The sequence below is a fragment of the Nannospalax galili genome, unplaced genomic scaffold (genome assembly GCF_000622305.1).
Source record: "Nannospalax galili isolate Female #2095 unplaced genomic scaffold, S.galili_v1.0 scaffold447, whole genome shotgun sequence".
Lineage (NCBI taxonomy): Eukaryota > Metazoa > Chordata > Mammalia > Rodentia > Spalacidae > Nannospalax > Nannospalax galili.
In genome coordinates this window covers 288,105-315,232 of record NW_008355650.1, presented here as the reverse complement: position 1 = coordinate 315,232, position 27,128 = coordinate 288,105, and the positions used below count along the sequence as shown (strand labels likewise).

The window sequence follows — 27,128 nt, the reverse complement described above, 5'->3', positions numbered from 1 at the left end:
CTGTCTACTGGGTCTCTTAGGGTTCAGTGCTCGTTCTCTTGGAGGACTCACCTATCCAACAGTAGTGATTCCAAACATCAACCGTCATGTTAAAATGATGTGCTTGATTGTGTATGTGATTAGTATAGAACACATTTTTACATCCTCAATTCCTTTTTAATGATTTTTTGTGTTTAAAATTAAGTGCACGGGCTGGAGAGATGGCTCAACAGTAAAGAACACTGGCTGTGGGGCTGGAGAGGTGGTTCATCGGTTAAGAACACTGTTCTTGCAGAAGACCTGCGTTTGAATCCCAGCATCCACATGGCAGCTAACAACTGTCCATAACTCCAGTTCCAGGGGATCCGACAGCCTCTTCTGACCTCTGTGGGCATTGCACGACATGGGTGCACTTACCTACATGTAGGCAATACATGTGTACACATAAAATAAAAATAATAAAAAATTAAAAAAAAAACTTAAGTGCTTAGGGCTGAAAATACGGCTCAGTGGTCAAGAGCCCTGGTTGTTCTTGCAGAGTGGGTACCCGGGTTCAGTTCCCAGCACCCACATGGTAGCTAACAACTGCTTGTAACTTCTAGGGCATCTAACTCCCTCTTCTGGCCTCTGTGGGCAGTATACACATGTAATGCACTTATAGACACGGAGGTAAACACTGATACACGTAAAATAAAAATATGTAAATCTTAAAAACAAAACAAAATCAGCAACCCCGAGTGCTGAGAAAAATTCCAAATGAGGGCGTTGAGGTCACTTAGATTATATGTTTCTGCTCGGGTGAGAAAGACATGCTGGGGGTCCTCTGCTTTTTCTGGCCACTCCCACCCTCTTCTAGCTCTTCACTGACTTGAGCAAACAGTTACCAGACAGACTATTTCATTATACTCACAGCTTATAGCTTATATTTAATGCTTTAGGGCAGAAGTTTTTGTAAACATCATAAGATTATTTTGTCCTCAAGGATTCTGGGATTTAATCACAAACTAAAGCACCTTCTAAAGAGTGTGAAATTTCATTTCATCACAGACGTTTTTTATTGGGTAGAAAACTTTTTTCAGTTTTGATTTTGTTTGCATTTTGCCTGTCTCTTTCCAGCCCTCCTTGAAGCTAAGTCCTTTGAGTTTTCTGACCAAATGCTCTCTGACAGGGTATGAGCGTATAGGTTTTGTGTGTGTGTGTGCGTGTATGAGTGCAGGTGTGTGATTGTCATGATACTTGTGTGGAAGCCTGAGGCTGGCATCAGGTGTCAGTCTTCGCCTTCTGCTTTGAGACAAGGTCCTTTGTTGTTCAACGCTGTGTATGTCAAGCTGCTTACCTTCAGGCTTCCAGGGTTCTCCTGTTTCCACCTCCCATCTTGCTATGTCTGCTGGGATCGCAGACACATACTGTTGAATCTGGCTTCACACGGGTTCTGGGGATCTAAACTCAGGTCCTCATGCTTGTACTGTGAACGCTTTCCACACTTACCCCCAGCTCTTGTTTCTTTGCTCTTTAACACGTTTGTACTTAAGATAATTCTCAGGCAGAGATACTTAAAATTCAGAAATCTGGACACTGAGACAGATGTGCATGTGTATCACAAGTAGGCTTCCTGTAGGACTGCAAGCCACATGGGTTAGTTTCTGGGGGCCTAATAAAGGTTTCTCTTACCTTTTTATCTGCAAATATGGTCACTATAGTAACCATGCGTTCTCAGAAAATCCACTTAAAAACCCCACTTCCTTCAGCCATAATTCAGCTCTGAAGAATAATTTGTACCACCTCCGTGCATAGACTAGTACTAGAAAATTGATTCGGCACCGTTGCGATCCATTTCTCTGAGTTCTGTGGCACATCTGCCTGCTGCTCCATTTAAATTGACCCCAGTACTATCATAAAACTTGATACTACAGTGCGTTGCCCTAGGAAAAGAAAGGCAATATGATGCGGGTTCAGAACTCAGATCCAGAGGATTAGGATGTCATTTTTGATTGTAAACGACTTCCAGTCTTCTGTGTGGCAGGGTCACTGTTTCCTCCTCAGACCCCTGCGGCTTTGCTACCTCACAGAGATCAACCCATAAATATTAGTACAGGCTGATTAGTTTCTTCTTTCTCTGTTCAATTTCAGAGGCTTCATCTCTGTAAGAAATCTAGTAATGATGTAACCCAGTAAGAGGAGGCAGAGAACTTCAAGGGCCGAGCACAGCTGTGCACTAGGTGGGGGCATCCCAGCCCAGCAAACTGCTTGCTGGGTACTTTATGCATTCATGGGGATAAAGAAAAAGAGACACTGTCTGTGTGCTTGCTGAGCCGATTGAGTTTGCAGGGAAAATGTAAAGCTGTGAATGAAGGCTGATATTTGCTTATGAAATGGATCAGGAGTTTGGCATCAAGTTGTCCAAACACGGCTCTAAAATGGATTTGGAAAGATCTCGATTGCTTGTCCGGCTTAGCTCGTGGAAGGAGTGATTGAGCTCGCAGAGTTGCTCAGCTAGCAGTCTGGCCCCGTTGGCATTCCAGGCCAGGTCACTTTGTGGTGAGGTGTGGTCGCATATGTCACAGGATGTTTTGCAGTGTTTCTGGTCTCTGTGCTTTACCATCCCCTCGATGCCATCCCCTGTCCCAATCGTTGCTGGAGACATTTCTTACTTCTGCCTTCCGGTCCAGTTGAAAAGCCTTATGCTTAGGAGAAGCCAGGTTATGGAGATGGGCCTGTCACTACAGTAACTGCATTGCAAGCTGATGGTGAGAGTGTTGTCTGGAACTGCAGAGGAGCAGGAGGGCAGGTCCACGTGCACAGCCTCTGGAGTGCTCATCTGTCCCTTAGTTGAAAAGGCAGCACTCAGGGCCTCATGCATGTGAAACCAGTTCTGTACCACTGAGCCTTGCCTGCAGTCCACCATCTAACCCTTGAAACTGTACAATGGTGAGCTAATGCATTTCCACTTCCACGGTGGTCTCCTTGGACCAGGAGGCCTGCTGCAGCTTGATGGGCATCTAGCCTTCCTGGGTGTTTTTTCATATGTAAATCCGTTCAGTACATTTCTCTGCCCGTGCCTCTCTGATAGTCTGTGTGTTCCCACTGTCCAGTGAGGACACACGGGTCCAGTCATGTAGGTCCCGGTTTCCCTGAGTTCCTTCGGGAACAGAACTTGGCTTATTTGTGCCACCTGTTAAGGTTAATTTCCAGGCAGCCATGCGTGCCTGTGGATGACATGGGACCTGTTCACTGCTGGGCTGCTTGTCCTCCACCCAGCTCTGGCTCTGAGCATTTGAGAGCAGAAGCCCACACTTTAAAGGAGACTGGCTGCAATATGGATTCTTTTTTTAAAAAAAATAATTTATGCTGGGCGTGGTGGTGCACGCCTTTAATCCCAGCGCTTGGGAGGCAGAGGCAGGCAGATCTTTGTGAGTTTGAGGCCAGCCTGGTCTACATAGTGAGTTCCAGGACAGCTGGGGCTATGGGGAGACCCTGTGTTTTGTCTGCATGGATGTAAGTGCACCCTTGTGTACAGTACCCACAGAGGCCAGAAGAGGGCATGGGACCCCTGGAGCTGGAGTTAGGGAGAGTTGTTGGTTGCCATGTGGGTGCTGGGAACTGAACTCAGGTCTTCTGTAAGAATAGCCAGTGCTCTTAACGGCTGAACCATCTCTCTAGACCTGGGATATGGACTCTTACAGGTGCCCCTTTCTGCCTCCTCTTTCTGCACAGCTGTCCAGAGGACAGACCTTATCTGCTGTCCACTCTTCACTGTGCTCCACCGCTGTAGTCAGGGACCAGTGTTCTTCCAACCTGTTCAGACTGGCCTCAAAGTTTAACATTTGGACCACTGTGGACAATGTATTTGGATGTTGTTTGGCTTGGTTAAGGCCTGGGTGAGATTCGAGGGATTCGAAGTTCCCTGAAGGCTGGCACCATACCTCTAATCCTTCTAGTGTTCCTGTTGGAAGCTCTTCATGCAGTGGGCAAAACCAAAATGAAACAAACATTTTTAGGCTGCTTTGCTGGGTACTCAATATTCTGACACTTGCCAACTCTAACGTCCAATTAGAATCTGCTCTCAAGGGAGCTAAGTGTTCCAGTGTGTTCTTCACACAGATAGAGATGCTGACAGACGCATTTCCTATAACCTACACGCAACCTCCCACATATATCCTAAAGCATGCTTTAGTACCTGGACTACATACAGGAAGTTCAAATCTTAGAATTCAGTCAGGTGCAGGAAGGTGTCAGGAAGCCCTTTCGGTTGTCTGGGAAGTCTATTCTGTTGTCTGAAGTTCTGTAAACACTCTTCAAATGGTCAATGTGCCACACTCTTCCTCTTCTGACTACTGGGTAGGATGAAGGTTTCCAGCATGCCCCAGTATGCCTCCCTGGGGTCAGTAGTGTGGTCAGGCAGATTCTCAGCCTGTTTCTAAATGTTTTGGTCCAGGTTAGAGTGAGGTTGACCAAGGTTCCACAACTGATTCATGATAGAAGTTATGACCTGAAAGAATTTGTATACTATCTAAGAATTGATTCCAACATGACCTTTGAGCTAGGCAGCCACAGTTTGAAGAGGCTCGTTCTAATCTTTGTATTCTGTTTGATTTATTTTTTATTTTATGTGTATGGGTGTATTGCTTGCATGTATGTACATGCACCTATGTTGTACAGTGCCCATGGAGACCAGAAGAGGGCATCAGATTCCCTCGAACTGGAGTTACAGATGGTTGTTACCTGCCATGTCGGTGCTGGGAACTGAACCTGGGTCCTCTGCAAGAGCAGCCAGTGTTCTTTTTTTAAAAAAGAAATATTTATTCATTTAAAAATATTTTATTATTTTTATTTTATGTGTATGAGTGTATTGTCTGCATATATGTGAATACACCTGTGTCGTGCAATGCCAGCTTAGGTCAGAAGAGGGCTTTGGATTCCCCCGGAACTGGAGTTAAGGATAGTTCATAGCTGCCGTGTGGGTGCCGGGAATCGAACCCGGGTGCTCTTAACTGCTGAGCTATCTCTCCAGCCCTTCTGTTTGATTCTTGACATCACTTTCCAGATAGTCAGGCTCAACATTTTGTGATATTGGTAAGAAGAGGAGTTGTTCAGATTTTAGTCATGGTCCTGAAACAGTCTCTCTGAGTGAGTACCCCAGGTCACCTAGTGTTCTCTTTTCTCAGGTGCATCTAGAACTTCCTCCCAGCTCTCCCATAGTGCAAACGCAAGAAGACTTCAACTTGCTCAAATCAAGCAATATGCGAAGGCATGAAGTCCTAAAGGAGATCCTGACCACCCTCGGCCTGAGCTGTGATACACAACAAGTTCCTACCTTAACCCCGCTTCATTTACTGCCGGCCACTGACGTGAGTGTGTGGGCTCACCTGGGAAATTCGTGCTTGGGGTCACTCTTTCCTTAACGTTAACCTTCTCTTATGATTAAGTTTGGCCTTGCTTTCTGTTCCGATCTTCCTTTATTTCTGTTTTGACTTTGGGCTGGAAAACCATCTTAATGATATAGAAGTATCTTTAATTTTCCTTCCTTTTTTGCGTGTGTTTGGAAGGAAAGTAGAGATGATTAGAGGGGGAGGTGTTAAGTCTGATGCTCGTGGCCCTTCTTACAGGAAAGAGGAGCTCTGACTTACGTCCCAAAGGTACATAGATGCCTCTCCACCTCTGTAGTTCTGATCTGTGGATTCAACCAACGATAGATCAGCTATTTGAAAAAAAAGTGCCCTACTGGCTTGGGAATGGTTGAGTGGGTAAAGAGCTTGCTGTGCAAGTGTGGGGACCTGAGTTTGAATTCCCCAGAACCTGTGTAGAGCTGGACACTGCAGGGTGTGTCTAGAATCTCAGCTTTCCTAGGGCACGATGAGAGGCAGAGACAGGAGACTCCCCCCGAAGTCCTCGGACCGCAGTATGCAGTGCTGACTGACAAGGGGAAGGTGAAGATGGACACCCTAGGTTGTCCTCTGAACTCCATGTGTGGCATGGCATGTGCTTGTCTGTACTTAAACACATGAATACACACATACACATATCACCCACATATACACACACAAATACACATACGTACATATATACCTTCTCTACATACATACGCATATACATAAGCATACACATACAGACATCGCCCACACATACATACATATATACATACATATACATATGTATACACCTCCCACACACACATCACTCACACATAACACAAATAAATACATATATACCTCCTCCACACACACATACATATATGTAAGCACACATACATCACTCACATACACACATACATGCACATATACCTCCCTCCTACATACATATATACATAAGCACACACATACATATACAAAGATAACACATACCCCCCACATACACACACACATATACATACAGCCCACACATATACACATAAATACACATATACCTCCCCCCACATACATAAGCACACACATACACAAATACACACCTCCCCCCACATATATACACACACATACTCCTACATACATACACATCATACATACACATATTATACATACAGATCATAAACTTATACACACATGCATCTTACATACTCAAATACATCATATACAGCCACATACGCATACATGTACACTCATACACAGATGAAAATAATCGTGCCTATAGTGAGCAGGTATGGATTTTTTTCCTTGCCATTACCTGAACAGTACAGCATAACAACTATTTACACAGCATTTGCATTGTATTAGGTATTACGAGTCATCTAGAAACTAAGGACTACAGGAGGATGTGCAGAGGTGATGTGCAAATGCTGTGGAATTTTTTACTTGAGTTCAGAACCCGTGACTTTTGGTATCGGCACAGGGCGGGGGGGCTGGAACCCATCTCCTGTGGGTACCGAAGGATGGCTGTGGAACCTGCAGTCACTTGGGATCAAAACCAGTTGTTTTCATCTGGGCTTTTGTCAGCAAATCTTCGGGTGGGAAAAATCGCAGCTTCCGTTTTGTATGTGCTGATGTCTGCCATCTTGTGGTGAAAGGCTCTGGATTTTTGTCTGTCTGTCGCTTGTGTCTAAGAGGAAAATGGAAATGTTGGGGATGTGTTCTGGAGCGTTCCTCTCCCAACCGCACCTGTGTTTGCCACGGTGACGGGTACCTGGTTTTGGGCAGGCCGCCAGATTCTCCAGGTGTGTGTTCGTTCCCACTGATCCCACACAGTGACGTGCTGTCATTTTCTTATTCAGTTATTTTGTGGCGCTCTTTCTGTTGTCACCTCATAATAGACAAATCTGTGAGTTTAGTGATGTCAACATGAAGTTTCAGCAAAACCCAGTAGTCCAGGTAACTCCACATACCAAACTCACCTGTTTTCCTTGAAAAGAGAAAAATACACCCTCCATGCCACTGTGAACCGAGGAGGTATTCAGTTTAGTCAGGCTTTGTTCCTGGGCCAGCTTAGGTCGTGGAAGACAGCAGAGCTTTGCAGTGCGTGGGTGCCTCATACTCACTTAGAGAAACAGAGGCAGACCTGGTGAGTTATGGAAGACTATAGGAGAGATAGTATTTTGAAGAATTCTGTGAAAATTGTGCAATTTAAACAATACAATTATTATTAGGTTGTTGGGAGATTGACTGGGTTAAAAAACAGGATGTTCATAACAAGTCCCTGGTACCTAGTCTAGAAAAGTAAAGGCAATGATTTTTAAAATTAATATCATAACACAGGATGATCTTTTTTTTTTTTACTTAGAAAACATTATTTTACTTCATTTTAATTACCCAAATTTTAGCCAGTTTGCATTTGTTTATTTATTTTAGGCAGGTTCTCATCGTAGGCCAGGTTGGCTTGGAACTCACTATGTAGCTTAGGCTGGCCTTTAACTTGCAGTGGCCCTCCTGCTTCAGCCTCCTGGTGCTGGGATTAGACAGGTGTACCGCCAGGCTCACCTCTCCAGTTTGTACTGTTTCTGATGAGAACTCCTAGGCATTAATGGTGTGACTTATGTTTGTGCCTTCATCTCAGGAATTCAAACTCCGAGTCACTTACCACTGTTTTATGTGTTGAGTTAGTAGAGCAAAACATATCAGTTTGTCTTGTGACTTATAAAAATGCTGAAATGAAGCCAGTCCTTAGAGTTTCACGTTTTGTGCATACCCCACCATGGAAGGAAGGAGGCCAGGGCCCTGTCAGCTGGGGTCGTTGGTCCTCAGGGGAATGTGACTGTCATTCCCCTAGGCCTCTCCCCTCCACACCTTCCTGCATGCGGGGTTGAGGCTGGCGATCAGAATGCTTGTGTGACTGCTGCAAGGCTTTGTACCCAGCAGGGCAGAGGGCAACACTGACTGGCCTTGCCCTTGGCCACACTCCCTGCCCTTTCCCTAGAGTTCTGACTGTGCTGGTTTGGGGACTTAGACCTTTTGACTCAGACAGAGAAAGGGAGACAAAAGAGTGGCTTTGGGTTATTGTGGACAGGTGATTGGGACCCTTGATTTTTCAGGCATTCTTTAGAATAGGTACAACTGAAATACTTAAGCTGAGGGTTTGTGGCACAGAACACAGAAGAGGGGCGGGGTATCTTAGCACTTTCAGTTTCCTACACAAGCATGAGGACCAGAGTTTAGACCCCAGCACTCACATAAAAGGCTGGGTCGGTGCAGCAGCCTACCTCTAATTCCAGCATTTGGGAAGCAGATGTTTCCTACATGGAAAAGATTGTTTTGTGCTATGATACTAATTTTTAAATTTAAAAACCATTACCTTTAACTTCCTAGACTAGATACCAGGGACTTGTTAAACACCCATTTTTTTTTTAACCCATTCAGCTTCCTAACACCCTACTAATTTCCAGGCAAACCCTCTAGCTTAGACAAGCCAAATTATCAGACCCTGGGTTCAGTGAGAGAGCCTGTCTCAGTAAATAAAGTGGAGAGCAAAGGAGAAAGAGACCTGATGTCAACCTCTGATCGCTACACATATGCACATGCACACACATGCATGAACACCAGCATACACATGCCCACACACATGTAAACATACAAAACACACATTCACATATACGCACACAAAGTGTTTTTAGTTCTTTAGTTCCAGAGTGGCTGTGGGGTGGTGATGTAGTGTCCTCTATTGATTAATTGATTATTATTTTACCTAGTCACAAACTGTGGAATGAAATCCTTGAAAAAGATCAAAGCAAATATTTGCTCTGTATACCCAAATAAAACCACTCCCTGCCAAGCCCCTGGTTACTTAATACTCCTGGAAAATAGTGTTTCAGAATGCTCTCTTCTCATTTTGGGTCCTATGTTTGGTTTTATCCATCAACTTCTGGGTCTGCTTTTTCTTCTGGTTTTTGACTAAGAGAAATCTGTTTCACTTTGGGAACTCAGGGAACTGAGCAGGCATGCGTGATTGTTGTTCGTGTCTGACCCTTAATGTTTCTAAACTTCTCTTGGAATGCCCGAGTCTGTTGTAGAATGTAAGGCAGGAAGTCAGGGATTTTTTTTTCTAGAAGTCAGAGTTTTATATTGTGTTTTCTGAGAACAAAAGGTCTCTAAACGATCATAATGAAAATGAGTAAGTAGAATGGAAGGAGGTGGTCTTTCTGGGGCGATTCTTCTCACCCCTGTGCTGATGCTGAGGAGGAGACATTTAAAAACATCCAGTGACCTTGCAGTGTGCTCGGTAGATAGGGAAGTGGATTGAGCTGTTTCATTTTTGTTTTCTTTTTCCTTCTGCATCCCTACCTTGTAGATCCCTCTAATTCCCCTTGAAGCAAATCAACCTAAGTGGATCTTGGCACTGTCCATGTGTTGAATTTACCACCTGCCTTGTAGATCATGAGTCTAAGCTTTCTGCATCCCGCTTCCTGTAAAATTCTCTGCTGTTGGGAATCCAAGCTCTGACCACAAGGTGTCGCTGCTGAGCTAGGCTGCCGGCGCTACAGACCCCCTAGAACTATAAAGTAGTTCAGAAATTTATTCTGTGTATATCAGTGTCACACAGTGTAATTTTGGAGTTTTCCATTATATTGGTGGCACTTTCTTTTGGGTCTATAGAAATTATTTCAGTGTCACAGTTCATAACATTTATCTTCTCATTCAACATGTATTCTGTACTAAGTCCTGTTATTGTACAGGACGTGAAAGAACAAAATAAATACAGAAATTATCTAAATACTTTTGCTGCGCACCAGCTGTGTTTACTCTGTTTGGAGCCTCAACGCTGCTCTTTACAGACAGCAGCATGGAAGGTTTGTGTGGACCCCACATGCTTCTATATTACTGTGCTGGAAATGTGGAAGACGGATTGCAGTAGGAAAAGACACTCGCCATCCAACGGCGGATCCTCTGCCTTTGCTCAGGATGTGTTCCGAGACCTTTCTGCACACAAAAACACCACCACGAGCATGGGACTTATGCTTTGAAACCCCATCATGTGTGACTTCATGAGTGCTCTCTTCAGTGACAGGAAGAAGATGCAAGGGTCTGCTGAGGTAAAGGCTCCAGTGGTCAAGCTGGCTTTCCTTGCTGACCAGTTTTCACAGTTAATCCATCCTCCTAGGGAAGGACCAAAGTCAGGCCTCAGCAGAGTTCCAATATGTTGAAACCCACCAACACTCATATACAACATATCTGTGTCCATTGAAACAAGACTGGAAGGAAATATGGTTGTGTGTGTGTGTGTGTGTGTGTGTATTTGTAATATACATATATAATTTCTGATGGTAGGTTCAAAGGTGATTTTAATAATCTTTTAAAGCTTTCCCTGTATTTTCCAAATTGTCTATGATGGTTGTATGTTGCTTTCACAATGAGCCAAACAGTTACTAAAAACTAAAAAACAAATTAATGCCTGTCATCAGACTTTGAAAGCATCCCACGTGTGCTTAAAATGTGAATTTTAGAAGGCACTGGATTCCTGCAGACATTGATACTAGTTAATACTTGATGACTGAATACATTATTTAAAAGACTTGACTTTGCTAGTGGTTGTTCGACTCCCGTTAAGTGGCATGGTACGGCTCACGCTTCACGGTGAGCTCTGGAGTTAGGTCATGGGTGCCTTGGTGAGCTCTTTAACCCACATAAGTGGCACTATTGCTGGATTTGGTTCAGAACTGGTGTTCCATCCCTGCTTGGAGGTTCCACTTTCCTTCTAGAACCCTCTAGACTATTTCTCCATGAATAAACTCAGACATGGTGTCTTCTACATGGCTTCCTTTCGGTGGGGGGGGGGGTGAGTGGAGGAACACAGCAGTGGGTAACAGGGAATAGGCAGGAATGCATCTTTAGTGTGGGGGTCTGATCATGGGAGACACGGGCTTTATAGATAAAGATGGCCCTTTCCCTTGTGGAACATTAGAAGGGACCCCATTTTTTGGTGCTTGAGGGAAACTTTAATATGTTGGTTTTGTATAAAAGTTTAATTTTATGGAAAACGAGATTCTTTTCTAATGAAAAGCTACTTTGTTTCTGTTTTCCGAGTTTGATTTCTGCCTATTCTCCATCAGAGCCTGGGTGAAAGGGAAGGGGACAGGGTAGGGGACCTTGAGGAGTTGTTGTGGGATGGGGCCCAGACGATCGACAGGACCAGCCAAGATCCTGAAACTGAGAGTGGGACAGAGCCTGCCTCCCACCTTCCGCCCTACACAGTCACCTGCCAGGGCGTGACTGGTGATGTTCCCTGTGAGGCCAGAGGGTGCAGGGGAGGATGGGATGCCCTCTGCCAGCAAGGAACCCCGGGCTGTCCTGTACATCTACCTCAGCCAGATCCTGCTCAGATCTGGGAAACACATGTATTTTTTTTTTTTCCCAAAATGAAGAATCCTGGGATTATTTTAGGTGTTCCTTGTGGCCAAGAGGTAATGATGTGTAGGCAATCTGAGTGATAGACTCCGGGTGGAGTCCTTTGAGGGGGTGTCTGGTTACTTGGCCTTTGGGATCAAGACGTAACCATAACAAGAAGTGACAACTGAGTTTGTTGTTACAGTTACTGGGCAAAAGCACTGTGGTATGTATGTGTGCCATTTTGATAGTGTGGGAGTTGTGCAATGGATAAGATATGATTAAAAATAAAAATGGGCTATACAATTTCATTTTGATTCAATCTAAAATTATGTACACAGAAACTTTTTTCCCTCCCTCAAAATCCAGCTATTGTTGGTAGTTAGGCACTGTCGGTTAGGATAAGTTTTGTATTTGTAAATGTATCGAAAAACTCCTAGTACAGTCTTTTGCTGAGGAAATTCCTTCTTGTAAATTAATTTTTGATTGTCCATATTTAAGGCATTTAACATGATGTTTTGATACAGTGGGGATTTCTCTTCTGGAGTCTGTTGCTTTATGAAGAAACTTAGACTAAATCACGCCATGTGGTTCGCATGTCTCCCTCTCTCCCAGGCGGTTGGTTTAGTGAATGCTCCAGTGACTAGGTGCAAGCCCTGCTGTGGAAGCTTTTAGAAAATGATGATTTCTTATCTTTATGGAATGCTTCATGGTTAACTGAGCCCTCAGTGTTTTAGGATCTTATCTGGTTCTTACAGTGGTCAGATAGGATGAGGCTGGGCGTGTGCGTGTGCGTGTGTGCGTGTGTGTGTGTGTGTGTGTGTGTGTGTGTGTGTGTGTGCGCGCGCGCTTGTTTGGGTGGGCATGTGTTGAGGCCAGAGATAGACATTGAGATGTCTTTCTTCAATTGCTTTTCTACACCACCACCACCATCATCAACAGCAGGGTCTCTCCCTGAACCTGAAGCTCACCTATTTTGGCTAGTAAGCCCCAGGGGTCCTCCTGTCTCTATCCCCCAGCGCTGGGGAGGTTATTGGTGCACCACTGCACCTAGGTTTTATATGGATTCTGTGTGTCCAAACTCAGGTCTCTGTCTTTCACAGCAAGTGCTTTGCTCCCCGAGCCATCTCCCTGGCCTGAAAATGAGGTTTTTAGACAGTGAAGTACCTGTTTTTTGTTTTTCTAATGAGTTAGAATTCTCCATTAAAAAAATAATCTCTGCCTGCCATATTTTTGGGCACAGTGTTTGACATAGAACCCTCCTCTCCTAATTCCAACTTTTGGATGTACAATAAATGATAAACTACCCACATTCCAAAATACAGTTAAAGAAATACTTTTTGGAGATCCCAATTGGAGAGAAAGTCATGGTCCCAGGTGCACCCTGAATAGCTTCTGACATGTGGCTGCCGTGGTCTTGTGGCGGACACTTTACAATATGCACAGCTAAGAGCAGCTGGCAGATTAAAGCAAACATTTAAAAGCTTTTATAGCTATGAATGTTTTCAAGGGTCTTTCATACACCTCTTTCTCTCCTTTCTTCTTTTGCCTTGAACCCAAACTGGAAATGTTTTTGTTCATTTTGACTGACTTCCTGTTATCACACATAATACCCATCCAAAGGTGGCATGATTGCCTTTTGACATGAAATGCAAAAGAAATAACACACGGGGTGTTTTTCTCATCTTCCTTTTAAAAATTTATTTTGGCGAGGAGCTTTTGAGCTACTGTGAGATGTGTTTTTTTGTGTTTGAATCTCGTTCTCAAAAGCAGCTTCCAAAGCCGCCTTGCCTTCGGAGTCCACGTTTGGGGAGGCAGGGAACAGGATGTTTTTGGGCGATAGAGACATGCACAGCTCTGGTTCTTTTCCAGGACTGCTGAGTTTTGGTATAAATTCTGGTTTTCTTGAGCTGCATTTTTTTGCTGAGGGATCTGGAAAAGGTGGTCAGGCCGCCACGCTGCTAGGCATTGGCTCTCTCTGGGTTGCACCCTGTCTAGGAAGGACGGCTTTATTTCCTCAGACTATTTATATCCACCGTTTATGCAGTCACAAATTTGTGGATGGGAAACAGGCTCTTTGGAATACAGGAACCTTCCAAGACCAAATGCTCTCTGTCTCCTGCACCAGCGGTCTAATAGCTGCCATGTGTGAGCGGGTACGGATCATGGTGTTACCTCCTGGGAAGTTTGTCTCTAAGAAATCTTGGAACATTCTTAACAGCAGATTTTGGTTTCTCAGGTCCAAAAAACAGATCCTAGGGAATCAGCTGGCACTGGCACTGGGTTAGGGGGCACCATCTAAGGGCCCCCATGTTCAAGTGCAGAAGTAAGGATCTGGATTCGAGGTGGCTCTGCGGCAGGCACCCGTGGTGATGGGCAAAACTTCCCAGCCCCTCTGCCTCCCGTCTGGCCTGCCGGCTCCATGTCAGTGGAGGAATGCAGAGGTCTAGCCCAATGACTATCTGACAAGTGTTCTCCATCAGCTCCTGGGTGCGGGCTAGAGCTGGAGGCACATTCTGTTTCTGTTCATGCTAATCATTTGGGAATGTGACACTGAGAACAGTGACACCAAAGAGGATAGTGTCACGGAGTTTCTGAACAACAGCAGGTGAGCCGTGGACCTGAGTGGTGGTCAAGTCTCCATTCCCCTCATTTTGGCAGAGAGGGTGAGGGTGCTGCTGTTCGGAGTTGTGACTCAGCAGTGAGACGGGGTTCTAAGGGCACCTCTCTCTGGCTTCCTCAGGAAAGCAGGAAATGTAGCCAAGGTTAGTCTATCTGTCTATCCATCCTCCAGCACTTTCTCCTGAAGATGAGAACATGCCTGTCTATGTAGACTTTCCCTTTTCTCAGTTTTGCTTTTTGGCACACGGAGCTACCCGTGAGGCCATGTGTGCAGGGCCCACAGTGGTGAGGGACTCTTTTTCCATCTCTATTGCTGAAGGCGTGGATATTTTTCTTTCTTAAAATGTTTTCAGGCTTTGGCTTAATAGCACAATCAGAGGAAGAAATGTCGGCTTTCCATTTTAGAGTTTATACTATATTGAAACATCATGTTGTATACTATAAATGTGCACAGTTTTAATGTGTCAATGAAAATAATTAATTTTAAATAAAGAGGAAATAATGGAATTAAAGACTATAATTTCAGCTCTTATTGATTGGCAGAGATAGTGTCCCTCATAAAAAAAAAAACCAGTGTTTAAGCCCTGTTTCATCAACTGTGGAACATGGTTTTAATAAATAACAATTCAGTCTTTAGAATACTTGTTTTCATTGATATCTTTAGTGGTATTTGATTTTTTGATGCTAATCATACATATGTATATATGTACATTAATTTATTTAAGTGCATAAGTATGACTCCTTTAGCTAAAACTGTAGGAGAAAACCAGTTGCTGAGGTAGAGTCTGTCTTTGTGGAACAGTCTTTTCTCCCTTGACCCTGAACATGAGAAGATGTAGGTTAGAATACCTGGGAGTTTCTGCTACAAAGGAAAACTACATCTCTCCCTTTGACATGTGGAGATTTACGAGGAGATTCACGACAACGAAAGGGGTGTTGTGTGGGTCTAGGTCTCTCTTGTGTATGTTTTCCAGGGTGGAGAGAGGGGAGTTAGGTGAAGGGAGGTTGCTGTAGCACAGGACCATTGCGTTTCACAGTCTGACATTTAGATTTTCAGTGTTAGTGAGTGTTGAGAGCAATTGCCTGTTGTGTCAGTAAGCACCCGGGAATGGCTGGACTGTGTGTCAGTGTCACAAACCACAGGCTCCCCTGAGCCCTGGACTGTAAAAACCTTAAGTCAGCTTGCCTCCCTCATGCAAAGTAGAAGTTTGAAAAAATAAAATTAAAAGCTACTGTATTTTCAAACAACAAAACAAAACCAGCCAACCAAGCAAACAAAAACTTGCAAAGATTTGCTTCTGTGTGTCTCATAAAAGCACCTGTAGGTTTGCTTCTGGGAACAGAGATGAATTCTGCAGTTCCCAGCAAGAGATGAAGTGATGATGTCACTGCCACCTCATTTTTTTAAATTAAAATTTTAACTGATGCATAAAATATGAAAGTCATACATGTGTACAGGGTCCTGTGGTGTTTGGATACATACTTGTATACTATGTAATGTTTAAATCAAATTGCCCCTTTCCATTTTTTAAATTTCTGCAAATAAGGAAATACTGCTTTTAAAAGAAGCATTAAACAGTGGTTTCATAATTTTAAAATGATAGTTAATTTTTGGAGGTGGTTTGGGGCATGTTTAATCTCTTATGCCTAAAATTGCCCAGATTAATAGTCTAGTTTATTACTTTATATTGGTGATCTTGATGCACTGGCTGATTTAAGCTTGTTTTTTTTTTTTCTTTTCCTGCAGCATATTTAGTTCATAAAATATTTTAAAGGTCAGAAGTCTGTAATTTTGAAGAGTCTTCTCTTTGGAATATTTTCCTTCCATGATGTTGGGCCTAGGTATGGCATTGGAGGTTGGTCATGTGAGTTTGTCACAGAGGATGGCTTTGTAAAAGACTGTTACCAAAAACATTACATTACAAAACTCTTCTCTGGTCTATCAGGAGGGAGGGGAACAAGACGAGTTTTTAAATTTTTCAGTACCTTGAATATTTATAATGGAATTGGCAAAGCAGTTAGACTGAATGACGTTTGTGGGGTGTCTGTGTGTGTGTGTGTGTGTGTGTGTGTGTGTGTATGTGTGTAAGATAAACTTACATATTTATCTGTAAGTTTGTGTTGCTTTTATCTAGCCCAGCTTTACTCCTGCTAGGCAAGCACTATGTATGTTACTGAGACAAAGTTGTAGCACTAAAAAATACTTAAAAAACAACTTTTGAAGCAGTTCCCTTGGATGTGATTATTGTCACTTTCAGGTTTGTTCTGGAACAAATTGAAATCATTAGTAGGAGGTGCTCCACAGTTAATTTAAACACAATGAAGAATATTTGCCTTCTGGTTCTAGTCTAGCTAAACTCTCAATTTACTTTGAAGAATTATCAGTGTGGTTGGTAGCAGCCTCACATTTACAAACTAAGTTACATTTTCAAAGTCTGTGTGCCAACTTGCCTGTCGCAGAAATTCAGTCTATTATTTGTGACACTTGGGTTTTCCTATCTTCACACATATCCCTTTGCTCCTTCATGTGGTGAATTCGGAGGGAGACCATCTTTGATGCAACCTCATGTTCGCCATAAAATGTGTGTGTGTGTGTGTGTGTGTGTGTGTGTGTGGTGTCTGTCAGTCTGTGTGTGATGCTGGTTATCAACCCCAGGGCCAGCCTCACTCTAGGCAGTCACTTTGCCTCCGAGCTATATGACTACAGGCCTTGTTGGAAACCACCTTTGGTCTGGATCTGCATCGGGTTCTGACTGGGTGGGCCATGAACATGGTGAGGAGACTCCTCCTTAAGTGCTCGCAGAGACTCTTAACAGTTCTGCCTCAGACATAGCTCAGAAAGGGTCACATGGGCAACACTGGGGTAACGCATATGTCTGTACTTGCGGGAGTGCAAGTATTTGTTTTGGTGCGTTGATACTTTTCTTATACTTGAGAAAAATTTTTTTTTTCTTCTTTCTAAGTAACTGTTAAACTCTGCACCTTAATGAGTCAATGAAAACATTCCGAAGTTTCAAATATACCGAAGTGAGTCAAGAACACACTGAGCCCTGTGCACTATCACACCGTTTCACGTGGGTTCACTGACATTTTAATTCCGCTCCTTCCTCCCACACCTCCAGCTGTACAATTTTCAGCCAAATCCCAGATACCTTTTGGCTTCCCCTGTGAATATTTCCGTGTGAATCTCTGAAAGATAAGAGCTTTGTGTGCAGACATAACTACGAGCCTTCAGTGGCATCCGTAATAAAGCAGTTCCCTGAGCGGTCTCCTCTGCAGCCGGCCCCCTAGCTTCTGCTTAGACATAGAGAAGCGGCTGTGTCAGCCTCGTCCCGAGGAGACAGTGATTGAAGAAAGCGATGGAGAGAAACTGAAAGTTTGTAACTTTTGGGAGAGTGGGTGTGGAAAGGTGGTTTCAGTGCGTCTTTAGAACGCAGTATTTTTCTTCTAAGGCCGTTCTCAAACAGCATCTATCTAGTTGTACTTACACACAAAACAACTTGCATGTTGAAGTACGCGGGTTGTGTCCCGACTCTGGCCCTTTCAGGAAGAACTCCGAGCGCGAGTTTGTCTTCACTCTGCCCCATGCCGAGTCCCGGGTTTCTTAGCAAGGACGGTATTGAATTTTACTCTGTGTGCTTTCAGTTAAGGTTGATGTTTAGCCTTTGACCCAGCCACTTTCTTACAATAAACAGTTTGTTGATGAGAGCAGCTGCCCAGCAGATTGTTTCCAGATTGTTCTCCCGTGGCTGCCGACAGAGTGCACCTTACGGAGACGTGAAGCTGATGGCTTCTTCTTCTTCTGCACCCCGGCCTTTGAAGCTGTCAGCCTCTGATCAGTTTTCTGTTTATATCTCGAGAAATGGTGTGACCCTATGGCACTAGAAAGTGGGCCTCACAGTGTGAAACGTGTGTATTTCCTGGTAGTGGCATCTTCTAGAAGTTTCTGCCTTGAGAAGCAGCTCCTAATATTACAGTAAGAATTTCCCATGTTCAGCATCTTGAAGCTAGCAGACTGTATGGTACTATGTAGAGAGATGGGCAGATGTTACTTTATTTTGGATAAGCATCCACAGCCCTTGAATATTTAGACTTTTTAAGAATATTTTATTTATTATTTTTATTTTATGTGTATGAGTGTATTGCCTGCGTGTATGTAAGTGCACCCATGTTGTGCAATGACCACGGAGGTCAGAAGAGGGCATCGGATCCCTTGGAACTGGGGTTATAGATAATTGTTTGCCACCATATGGGTGCTGGGAATTGAACCTGGGTCCTCTGTAAGAGCAGCCAGTGCTCTTAACCACCGAATCATCTCTCCAGCCCCCATTTAGACATTTTTATGCAATGAAAACACAATATTACTTTCAGGTGAAGTAATATCTGCCTTTGTGACTTGAGTCCTTTAAAAGGTTCTTGGGACTGGGAAGATGGCTCAGTGGGTAACGTGCTTGCCATGTAAGCAGGAGTTTGGAGCCCTAGCACCCACATAAAAAACTGGGCATGTGCCAGCAAGCCCAGTACTTGGGGAGGGGGTTGGAGACAGGTAGATCCCTGGAGCTTATTGGTCAGTAAGGTTCAGTGAAGAGACCTTGTTTCAAAAACTAAGGTGGAGAGGATGGTAGAGAGAGAGAACCTAATGTTGACTTTTAATCTCCACAGGCACATGTGCAGGCATGTACTTACACATATGTGCATATGCATACACAGATGCATACACTGCACATAGACAAATAATTCTCCTAGTTATTTTTTTTCCCCTACTTTTATGTGTTTATAGTGCTGGGGATAGATTCAGAGCCTCACATACACTAGTCAAGCTGAACCCTTCTATTTTTGAAAGCTAGGACTTTAACTTTCTTTCCAAACATGGGATGATTCATATAATGATTGGGTGACTGACACGGCTCCAAACCACACCTTAGTTTGGATTTTTGCTGCTTCTCTCCTCACCCCCAGCTGTTACCTGGAATGGCCTGGCTGCTTGCAGGGACCTTCATTAAGAAGTGGAACTTACAGCATGAGAGCCAACACTTTTTACTAACTGGCCACCAGGGGCTGCTGTCAGAAAGGTGAGGCTGAGCTCCCCTCCCAGAGGTGACTTTTTCTACAACCAGTAGACTTTGTTAAGCTACCAATCCTGGTTTCAAACCCCAAGTCCCACTACACAGCCTGCAGTCACCAAACATGCTCATGCTGCAGCTCTCGAAGCCAGCTATGATGTAGAACCTGGACAGAATTCAAGTCCGAAGATTAAGACTTGGGTGTTTTTCATTCCGTGCCAGCAAGCTGTTATTAATACACCGATTCCCTCAGACTAAAAGGCTTCATGAAACTTTGCACTGGGGTTTGTACTCTGGGAAAGTATGACCTGCCTTTGGGCCAGTCAAGATCCAGGCTCTGGAGGGATGGCCCTAGGAGGTTGCATTCTGGGATCTCTTAGACCATTCTTGTGCCAGCAGCCCTGCCTGGTGCAGACAGCATGGGATGCTTTCAGTTCTAGCTTAAATGCAGCATGCTCCAGGGTGTTCTTCTTTACTGCATTTTGATTTGGGGGACAGGGTAAGTTTTTTGAGACATAGTCTCATTTTAGAGCTTAGACTGGCCTCAAATTCATAGTAGTTCTGCCCGAGCCTCCCACATGCTGTGGTTACAGGTGTGTGCCACCATGTTAAGCTGTGTTTTGATTTTTTTTTTTTTTTTTAAATGAAGGCCACATCTTTGACAATTCCAGGATTAACAGAACAAAAATACATAGCCGGTGACAGAGGCAGCCTTAGAGAGTGCTCCTGGAACCATTCCCTTCACCTCATCCAGATTTTCATTTTAAAAAAGTAAAAAGGGGGGCTGGAGAGGTGGCTCAGCGGATAAGAGCGCTGACTGCTCCTGCAGAGGACCCGGGTTTGATTCCTAGCACCTACATGGTAGCTAACAACCATCCTAACTAGAGTTCCAGGGGAATCCGATGCCCTCTTCTGACCTCCACGGGCATTGCGTGACATGCACTTACACACGCGCAGGCAATACACTCAGACACATAAATAAAAATAATAGATAAAATGTATATTTTTTTTGTCTTTTTGAGACAGGGTCTCCCTGTAGCCCTGCTGGCCTGGAACTCACTATGTAGACCAGGCTGGCCTGGAACTCACAGAGATCCACTTGCCTCTTTCTCCCAAGTGCTGGGACTAAAGGTGTGTGCCACCATGCCTGGCCTGATAAAATATGGTATATTCAAGGCTTCCAGCACTGATTTGATGTGATTTTTGACTTCTGCCACTTGTCAAAATGAATTTTTTTTTCATGGTGCAAATGATTAAACAATCTTTCTGTTTATTTGGTGCAGTATATAACCAGTAACATGGGAGAGGGATAAATTATCACCCCTAACAAGGTTAATTTTTAAATATTTTTATGTATTTGGAATTGTTAAATTGGTTTTGCTGCAACAGAATTTTACTCTCGAGATACTGTTTGAATGTTGGTTTAAATAAAGGTTCTTGAAATTGTTTTAAAAAATCAAAAATTAAAAAAATAAGAAGGTAAAATGAAAGAAAAGGGAAAAGTCTAGCTTGCAGTACCCACATAACCTTCACTGCGTTTACTGCTGATAATGTTTTGTTACAATTTGTTGATAAAAAGGACGTGTGTGGTATATGTATGTGTTCAGGTGTGTGTACATACAGGTGTGTGTTCGTGGTTTGCATGTGCATGTGGAGGCAGAGGTCCATATGGAGGGAGTGCCCTACTCAGTTACCCTCCATCTTAATTTTTGAGACAGGGTCTCTCACTGAACCTGACCTATCAATTTAGCTGGACTGTTCTCTGCCCCCCATTCCCCCCTGGGCTGGGATTATAGGCCTGGTTTTTCACACTGACTTTTTTTTAATGTGGATTCTGGGGATTGAATTCAGGTCCTTACACTTGTGCAGAAAACATTTTGCTAGCTGAGCCATCTCTCCAGCCCCAACTTTTTTTTTTTTTTTAATGATGCATGTGTTGTTGCCTATAAGGAAAGTATGGAACTTCCAAGAGTCACTTAAGGGAAGGGGAGAAGGCCTTTAGTATTTTTACTTCTAGGGATTGTCAGAGGCACTGGCCTCCTTTTGGCACTGCGTGTATTTGTTTTATTTATGTGGGGTAGAACCAGTATCCCACTGGTTTGCAGTGGCCTTGTCTGGCCCATGCCTGCCCCTCAAGGGAGGGCTCTTTCCTGTCTTAATGTGAACTGGTGTGGATAACACACATGTGTGAGGTCTTGCTGTTATTTTACCTCTCCTAGGACACTGGGCATTTTGTGTGAAAGCTTAGAGTATTGGGGTTTTTCTGCTGTGGGGTGCTTCACAGACTTTCTCGTCCACTAGAACCCTGTGAGGCCTTGGGGACAACTCTGTGGCACTTCATGAAACATCATAAGCAGGGTAAGAGAGTCATCTGTGAATGAGCCCGAGCAAAATGGGCGGGCCAGTGTTTCAGGGAGATGTGGGAATGGTTTATCCGTTAGGAAAGCCTTCCAGTATGGAACCTCTCCCCTGTATAGCTGGTCAGCATGCTGTCTCTCCCTATCCACGGATGAGCTTTCTACAGCAGAGGTGTCTTAACGTATCATTTGAATCTTGCTTAGGACCTGCTGTCTCCTTGTACACTTGGGATATCTTAGACACCAGGGTCATCTGTTTCAGGCGCCACTTGTTCTGTTCCTCAGATTCTCTGAGTTTTTCTACATGTCAGGGCGACAGACAGCTGAGCAGAGGGACCTTCAGTAAAATGAGAAGCTTGAAAAGGAAGCTTTTGCTGTTCTGTCTGCCACACTGCCTGGGGAGCATCTCTCTTTCCAGGACGTGTGTATTTTAACCCTGGAATTGTAGGCATGATGTTAAAATTTGAAGTGTTAAAATTAAGCATGGGAGACCAAATGTTGAATCTTGACTCAGTTGTGCTAGAAAGGATGCTTTGGTTTTCTTGTTTTAAAAATGAAGGGTGGGGCTGGAGAGATGGCTGAGCAATTAAGAGCTCTGGCTTTTCTTGTAGAGAACGTGGGTTTGGTTCTGAGTACCTACGTGGTGGCCAACAATAGCCTGTAACTCCTGTTCCAAGGAGTCTAACATCCTCTTCTAGTTTCCATAGGTTTGTATGCATGTGGTGTACTTACATACATGCAGGCAAAGCACTCACACACATAAAATAAAGTAGAGATGCCTTGGTGGTTAAGTGTGCATACGACTCTTAGAGAAGACCTGATTTCAGTTCCTGTCATCCGGGTTGGGTAGCTCACAACTGTCTGCAGTTCCAGCTCCAGGGGCTCCAACATCCTCTTCTTCTGGACTCTTGGGCACCTGCACACATGGTGTGGTAGGTCAGGCCTGTAATCCTAGCACTTATGAGACTGAAGTAGGAGGATCTAGTTCAAGGCCAGCCCGGGGTGCATTGTGAGACCCTGTCTCAAAACACAAGCAAAAGCTAGAGGGATGACTCAGTGGTTAAGAACACAGGCTGTTTCTGCAGAGGACTCAGGTTCGGCTTCCAGCACCTACATGGCAGCTAACAACCACCTATAACTCCAGTTTCAGGGGATCTGATGCCTTCTCTTGGCTTCTGCCATGAGCATTACATGACATGGGTACACTTACATACACACAGGCAAAACACTTATGCACATAACGTTAAAATAAATTTTGAAAAAAACCAAACAAGGGACTGGAGAGATGGCTCAGTGGTTAGGAGCACTGACTGCTATTCCAGAGGACCCAGGTTCCATTCCCAGCACACACATGGCGGCTAACAGTTGTCTGTAACTCCAGTTCCAGGGGATCTGACACTGTCTTCTGACTCTGTGGGCATTGCATGACATGGGTACACTTACACACATGCAGGCAGTACACTCATATACTTAAAAAAATAATAAAATATTTTTAAAAACCAAAAAAAAACCAAAGAGAACAGCAATAATAAAACAGAAGCAAAGAGTCAGAGGCCCAGCACAAGCAGCTCTCACACAGGTTTATAGTTGGCTGGTGGCAGAGCAGGTGGCCTGACCCCTGCCCAGGGTCCCAGGCCCTAGGAGCAGTGAGTGCTCCAAGGGAAGGCCAGGCAAGGCCAACACAGGCAGGCAGGTCATGAAGACTGGTGAAACTTGGGGATCGTCCAAGAGTGGGGTTGCACAAGGGGTGTCTTAGTCTCTTTTCTGTTGCTAATAACATTTCTGAGACTGAGTAATGTTTTTTTAAAATTTTATTTTATATGTATGCATGTATTGCTTGCATGTAGGTAAGTGCACCGTGTCGTGCAGTGCCCATGGAGGTCAGAAGAGGTTGTTGGATACCCTGGAACTGGAGTTATGGACAGTTGTTAGCTGCCATGTGGGTGCTGGGATTCAAACCTGGGTCTTCTGCAAGAACAACCAGCGTTCTTAACCGCTGAGCCATCTCTCCAGCCCCTGAGTAATATATTTTTATTTTATATGTATGTGTGTGTTGCCTGCGTGTAAGTACACTCATGTGTGTGTAAGTACACTCAATGCCTGATGAGTTCAGAAGAGAGCATTGGATCCCCTGGAACTGGAGTTACTGACAGTTGTTAGCTGCCATGTGGGTGCTGGGAATGAAACCTGGGTCCTCTTAACCACCGAGTCATCTCTCCAGCCCCAAGACTGAGTAATTTATAAAGAACATTTGGCTCATGGTTCTGGAGGTCAGGATGGTTAAGATTCAGGCAGCCACATTTGGTAAGGGTTCCATGCTTTAATTCATAGTGGAAGGCAGGAGTGTAATGTGTTGGTTACATTTTTCATTGCTGTGATAAAGGACTTCAAGGAAAAAGGATCTATTTTGGATTATGGTTTCAGGGGATTGTAGTTCATCTTGGTGGGTGTGGGAAGAGGAGTCATGATGGAGCAGCTCTGTGAAAGTGGGAGTGTGTGCTGCAGCCCTTTATTATCATGGCTGGACCAGGAAGCATGGATAGGTGTAACCTGGAAAGGCCTGCTCCTAGTGGTCTGCATGTGTTAACTAGGCCTACTTCCCAAAGATCCCAGTACCCCTTCCACACAGTGCAGGTGAGAACTAAACATTCAAATGCGTAAACCTGTGGGGGATGTGTCACAATCAAACCATAATATGTAGTAGGTGTCTGTTGAAGAGGCAAAAGGAAACATAAGGAATGGATTTCTGTGTCCTGGCCCACCACTGTGGTAACATCCTGTCACTGGATGTCACCTGAGGGTGTCTCAACCTCCAAGTACCATCCATAAGGCCCTCTTCCCAACACTGCTGCAGTTGGGAATTAAAGTCTGACCCATGAACTTTGGGGACACATCTAAACCAGATCATTGTGTTGATGGTCACTGCTGGGTGCATGGTGGCAGGCCAGTCTGTGTCCAGGAGACAGGAGGCTGGGCCTCCTTTTCACTGTGACCCTGGGCCAGTTTTCTTGACTCTGCCCACTCACGTTCCCCTCACTGTCAGAAACCAGTTTGTGTTGGATGCTGACAAATGGCAGGCGTTTTTACCTAAAGCAGAGTTAATGAAGGCCCTGGAGACTCCTGCGATGTCGACCCACACCCTGGAGTCCTGTGAATGGAAGTTTGAGCCTCTTGTTGTAGGAGTAGGGATTGAGCCCTTCTTTTGTCTTCCAGCCCTCCAAGGCGCTCTCTTTGGCCTCTCTTTTGTGCTTTCAGAATAGATCTCACCTCCCTCTAAAATGAGCCCACTTGGCTGGGAGGAGGTGTGAGGCTCATAAAATGAGCCTTGTTAGAAATGACTTACTCATTCCTCTATTTACTGTTCTCCCCAAGCCTTTTGTGGTCTTCACTAGTTCGCAGGTAACAGAAAAATATGCAGTAAATCTGGGGCTGTTTTACAGCAGCTGAACCCAGGCTATCACTTTACATAATAAAAGGAAGACAGTTTCATAGACATTTATTGAGTGCCTACTGTGTAAGGGCATTGGTGTGGATTGGGACCATGACAGATCCGACACCTAGGAAGTCGCATTCAGATTGCTGGTGATGTGAAAAGCAGATCCTTCAGAGTCTCAGAATTATCAGCAGAATTACCATTCTGGTTTGACACTAAGGAAGGATGGGGTGTATAGAAATGTGTGTTGTTTCAGGGACTGAAGTCAGAGTTGTGCATATGAGAAAGAGCCAATTGCTCAGAGAGCGTCAGCTCACAGGTTTATCTAAGTAGATGCAGCAAGTGCCTGGCGAACCCAAGCTTCACATTCAGGTTTCTGTTGCTGACCCCTCTGCCTGACACTTGTCTTCCACCTACGCCCAGCTCCAGGCTGTACACCTGTTTTATCAGCAGCTCGCACTTGCATAGTGCAGGAGTTTATGTCTTTCTCCATAGGGCAGTCAGCAGTCCTTGAGTCAGCAGGTACTTCCTATGTTGTTTTGGTTTGGGTTAGAAGTGGTGAGGACTAGCAGGTAGGAATCAGAATAAGGATTTGAGGACAGGATTTGGCTTCATGGGTTCAAATTCCAGCTCTACCACATGCTGCCTATATGGTTGGGAGGTAGGATAGGAAGACAAGATGGGGGCTGGAGAGATGGCTCTGCAGTTAAGAGCACTGGTTGCTCTTGCAGAGGACCCAGGTTCGATTCTCAGTACCCACAGCTAACAGCCATCTGTAACTCTAGTTCTAGGGGATCCAAAGCCCTCTTCTGACCTCCACGGGTGCACTCACGTACATGCAGGCAATACACTGATATACATAAAATAAAAATAATAAATAAAATATTTTTTGAGACAGGGTCTCCCTGTAGCCTCAGCTGGCCTGGAACTCACTATGTAGACCAGGCTGGCCTTGAACTCACAGAGATCTGCCTGCCTCTGCCTCCCAAGGACTGGGATAATAATATTTTTTTTAAAAAATAAACTTTTATTGTCCTGGATTTGGGATGTGCCAGATTCCAGGAAAGGAGAAAGGTAAATCTGTTGTCCTGTCCCTAGGAGGGTTTTCCCTCTTCTTTCCCAGTTGACTGGGCAGCCACATCTTCCTGTAGGTGTTCCCTGAGCATCACTAGGACACCTTATAGTCCTGTGATAGGAGTTTGCTTGTCTGCTCTACTGTATTAGGAGTTATTCAGGGCAGGGATGACCTTAGAAGCATCAGTGTAGCCAGTATGCCCTGTGATATTAGAAAATCTACATAAATTTTTGTCCAATAGATAAAAACCGAGTTTATGTCCTTACAACTTCAAAACTAGTTGTAGGGTGATGGTTATGCTAATTAAATTTAAGAGTAAAGTTTTTAGAAAGGGTCTTAGAGTAAGGGCTAAAAAAATACAACATTAGGTCAAACTTTCTTTTCAAGAACTACATTAGGAAGATGGGTGTCCTAGTTTGTTTTCTGTTGCTGTGTTAAAACACACTGACCAAAAGGGGAGGAGAGGGTTTATTGCATCTTAACACTTCCAAATAACAGTCCATCCTTAAGGGAAGTCAGGCAGGAGCCTGGAGGCAGGAACTGAATCCCAGACTACTGAGGAGCACTGCTTACTGGCTTGTTCCTCTGGCCTGCATTCAGTCTTCTTTCTTTCTTTATATTTATTTTATTTTCAATCGTGTGTGTGTGTGTGTGTGTGTGTGTGTGTGTGTGTGTGTGTGTACTGGAGCCCAGAGAGGCCAGAGGTATCAGATCCCCTGGAGCTGCCACCTGATATGGGTATTGGGAATTGAACTCAGGTCCTCCCAAAGAGCAATACATGCTTTTAACAGCTGATCCATCTCTTCAGCCCCCAGCCTGCTTTCTTATATAACCCAGGACCACCTGCCTAGGGAAGGC

General features: G+C 44.3%; 1 protein-coding gene across 1 annotated transcript in view; it reads left to right on the top strand.

Moving 5' to 3' along the window:
- Positions 1-27,128, top strand: part of Hlcs (holocarboxylase synthetase) — a 213,156-nt gene that overhangs the window by 21,729 nt on the left and 164,299 nt on the right. Inside the window, exon 5 of the mRNA XM_008853031.3 lies at positions 5,145-5,327. Coding sequence (XP_008851253.2) covers positions 5,145-5,327 — 183 coding nt within the window. The remainder of the gene's footprint in view (positions 1-5,144; positions 5,328-27,128) is intronic.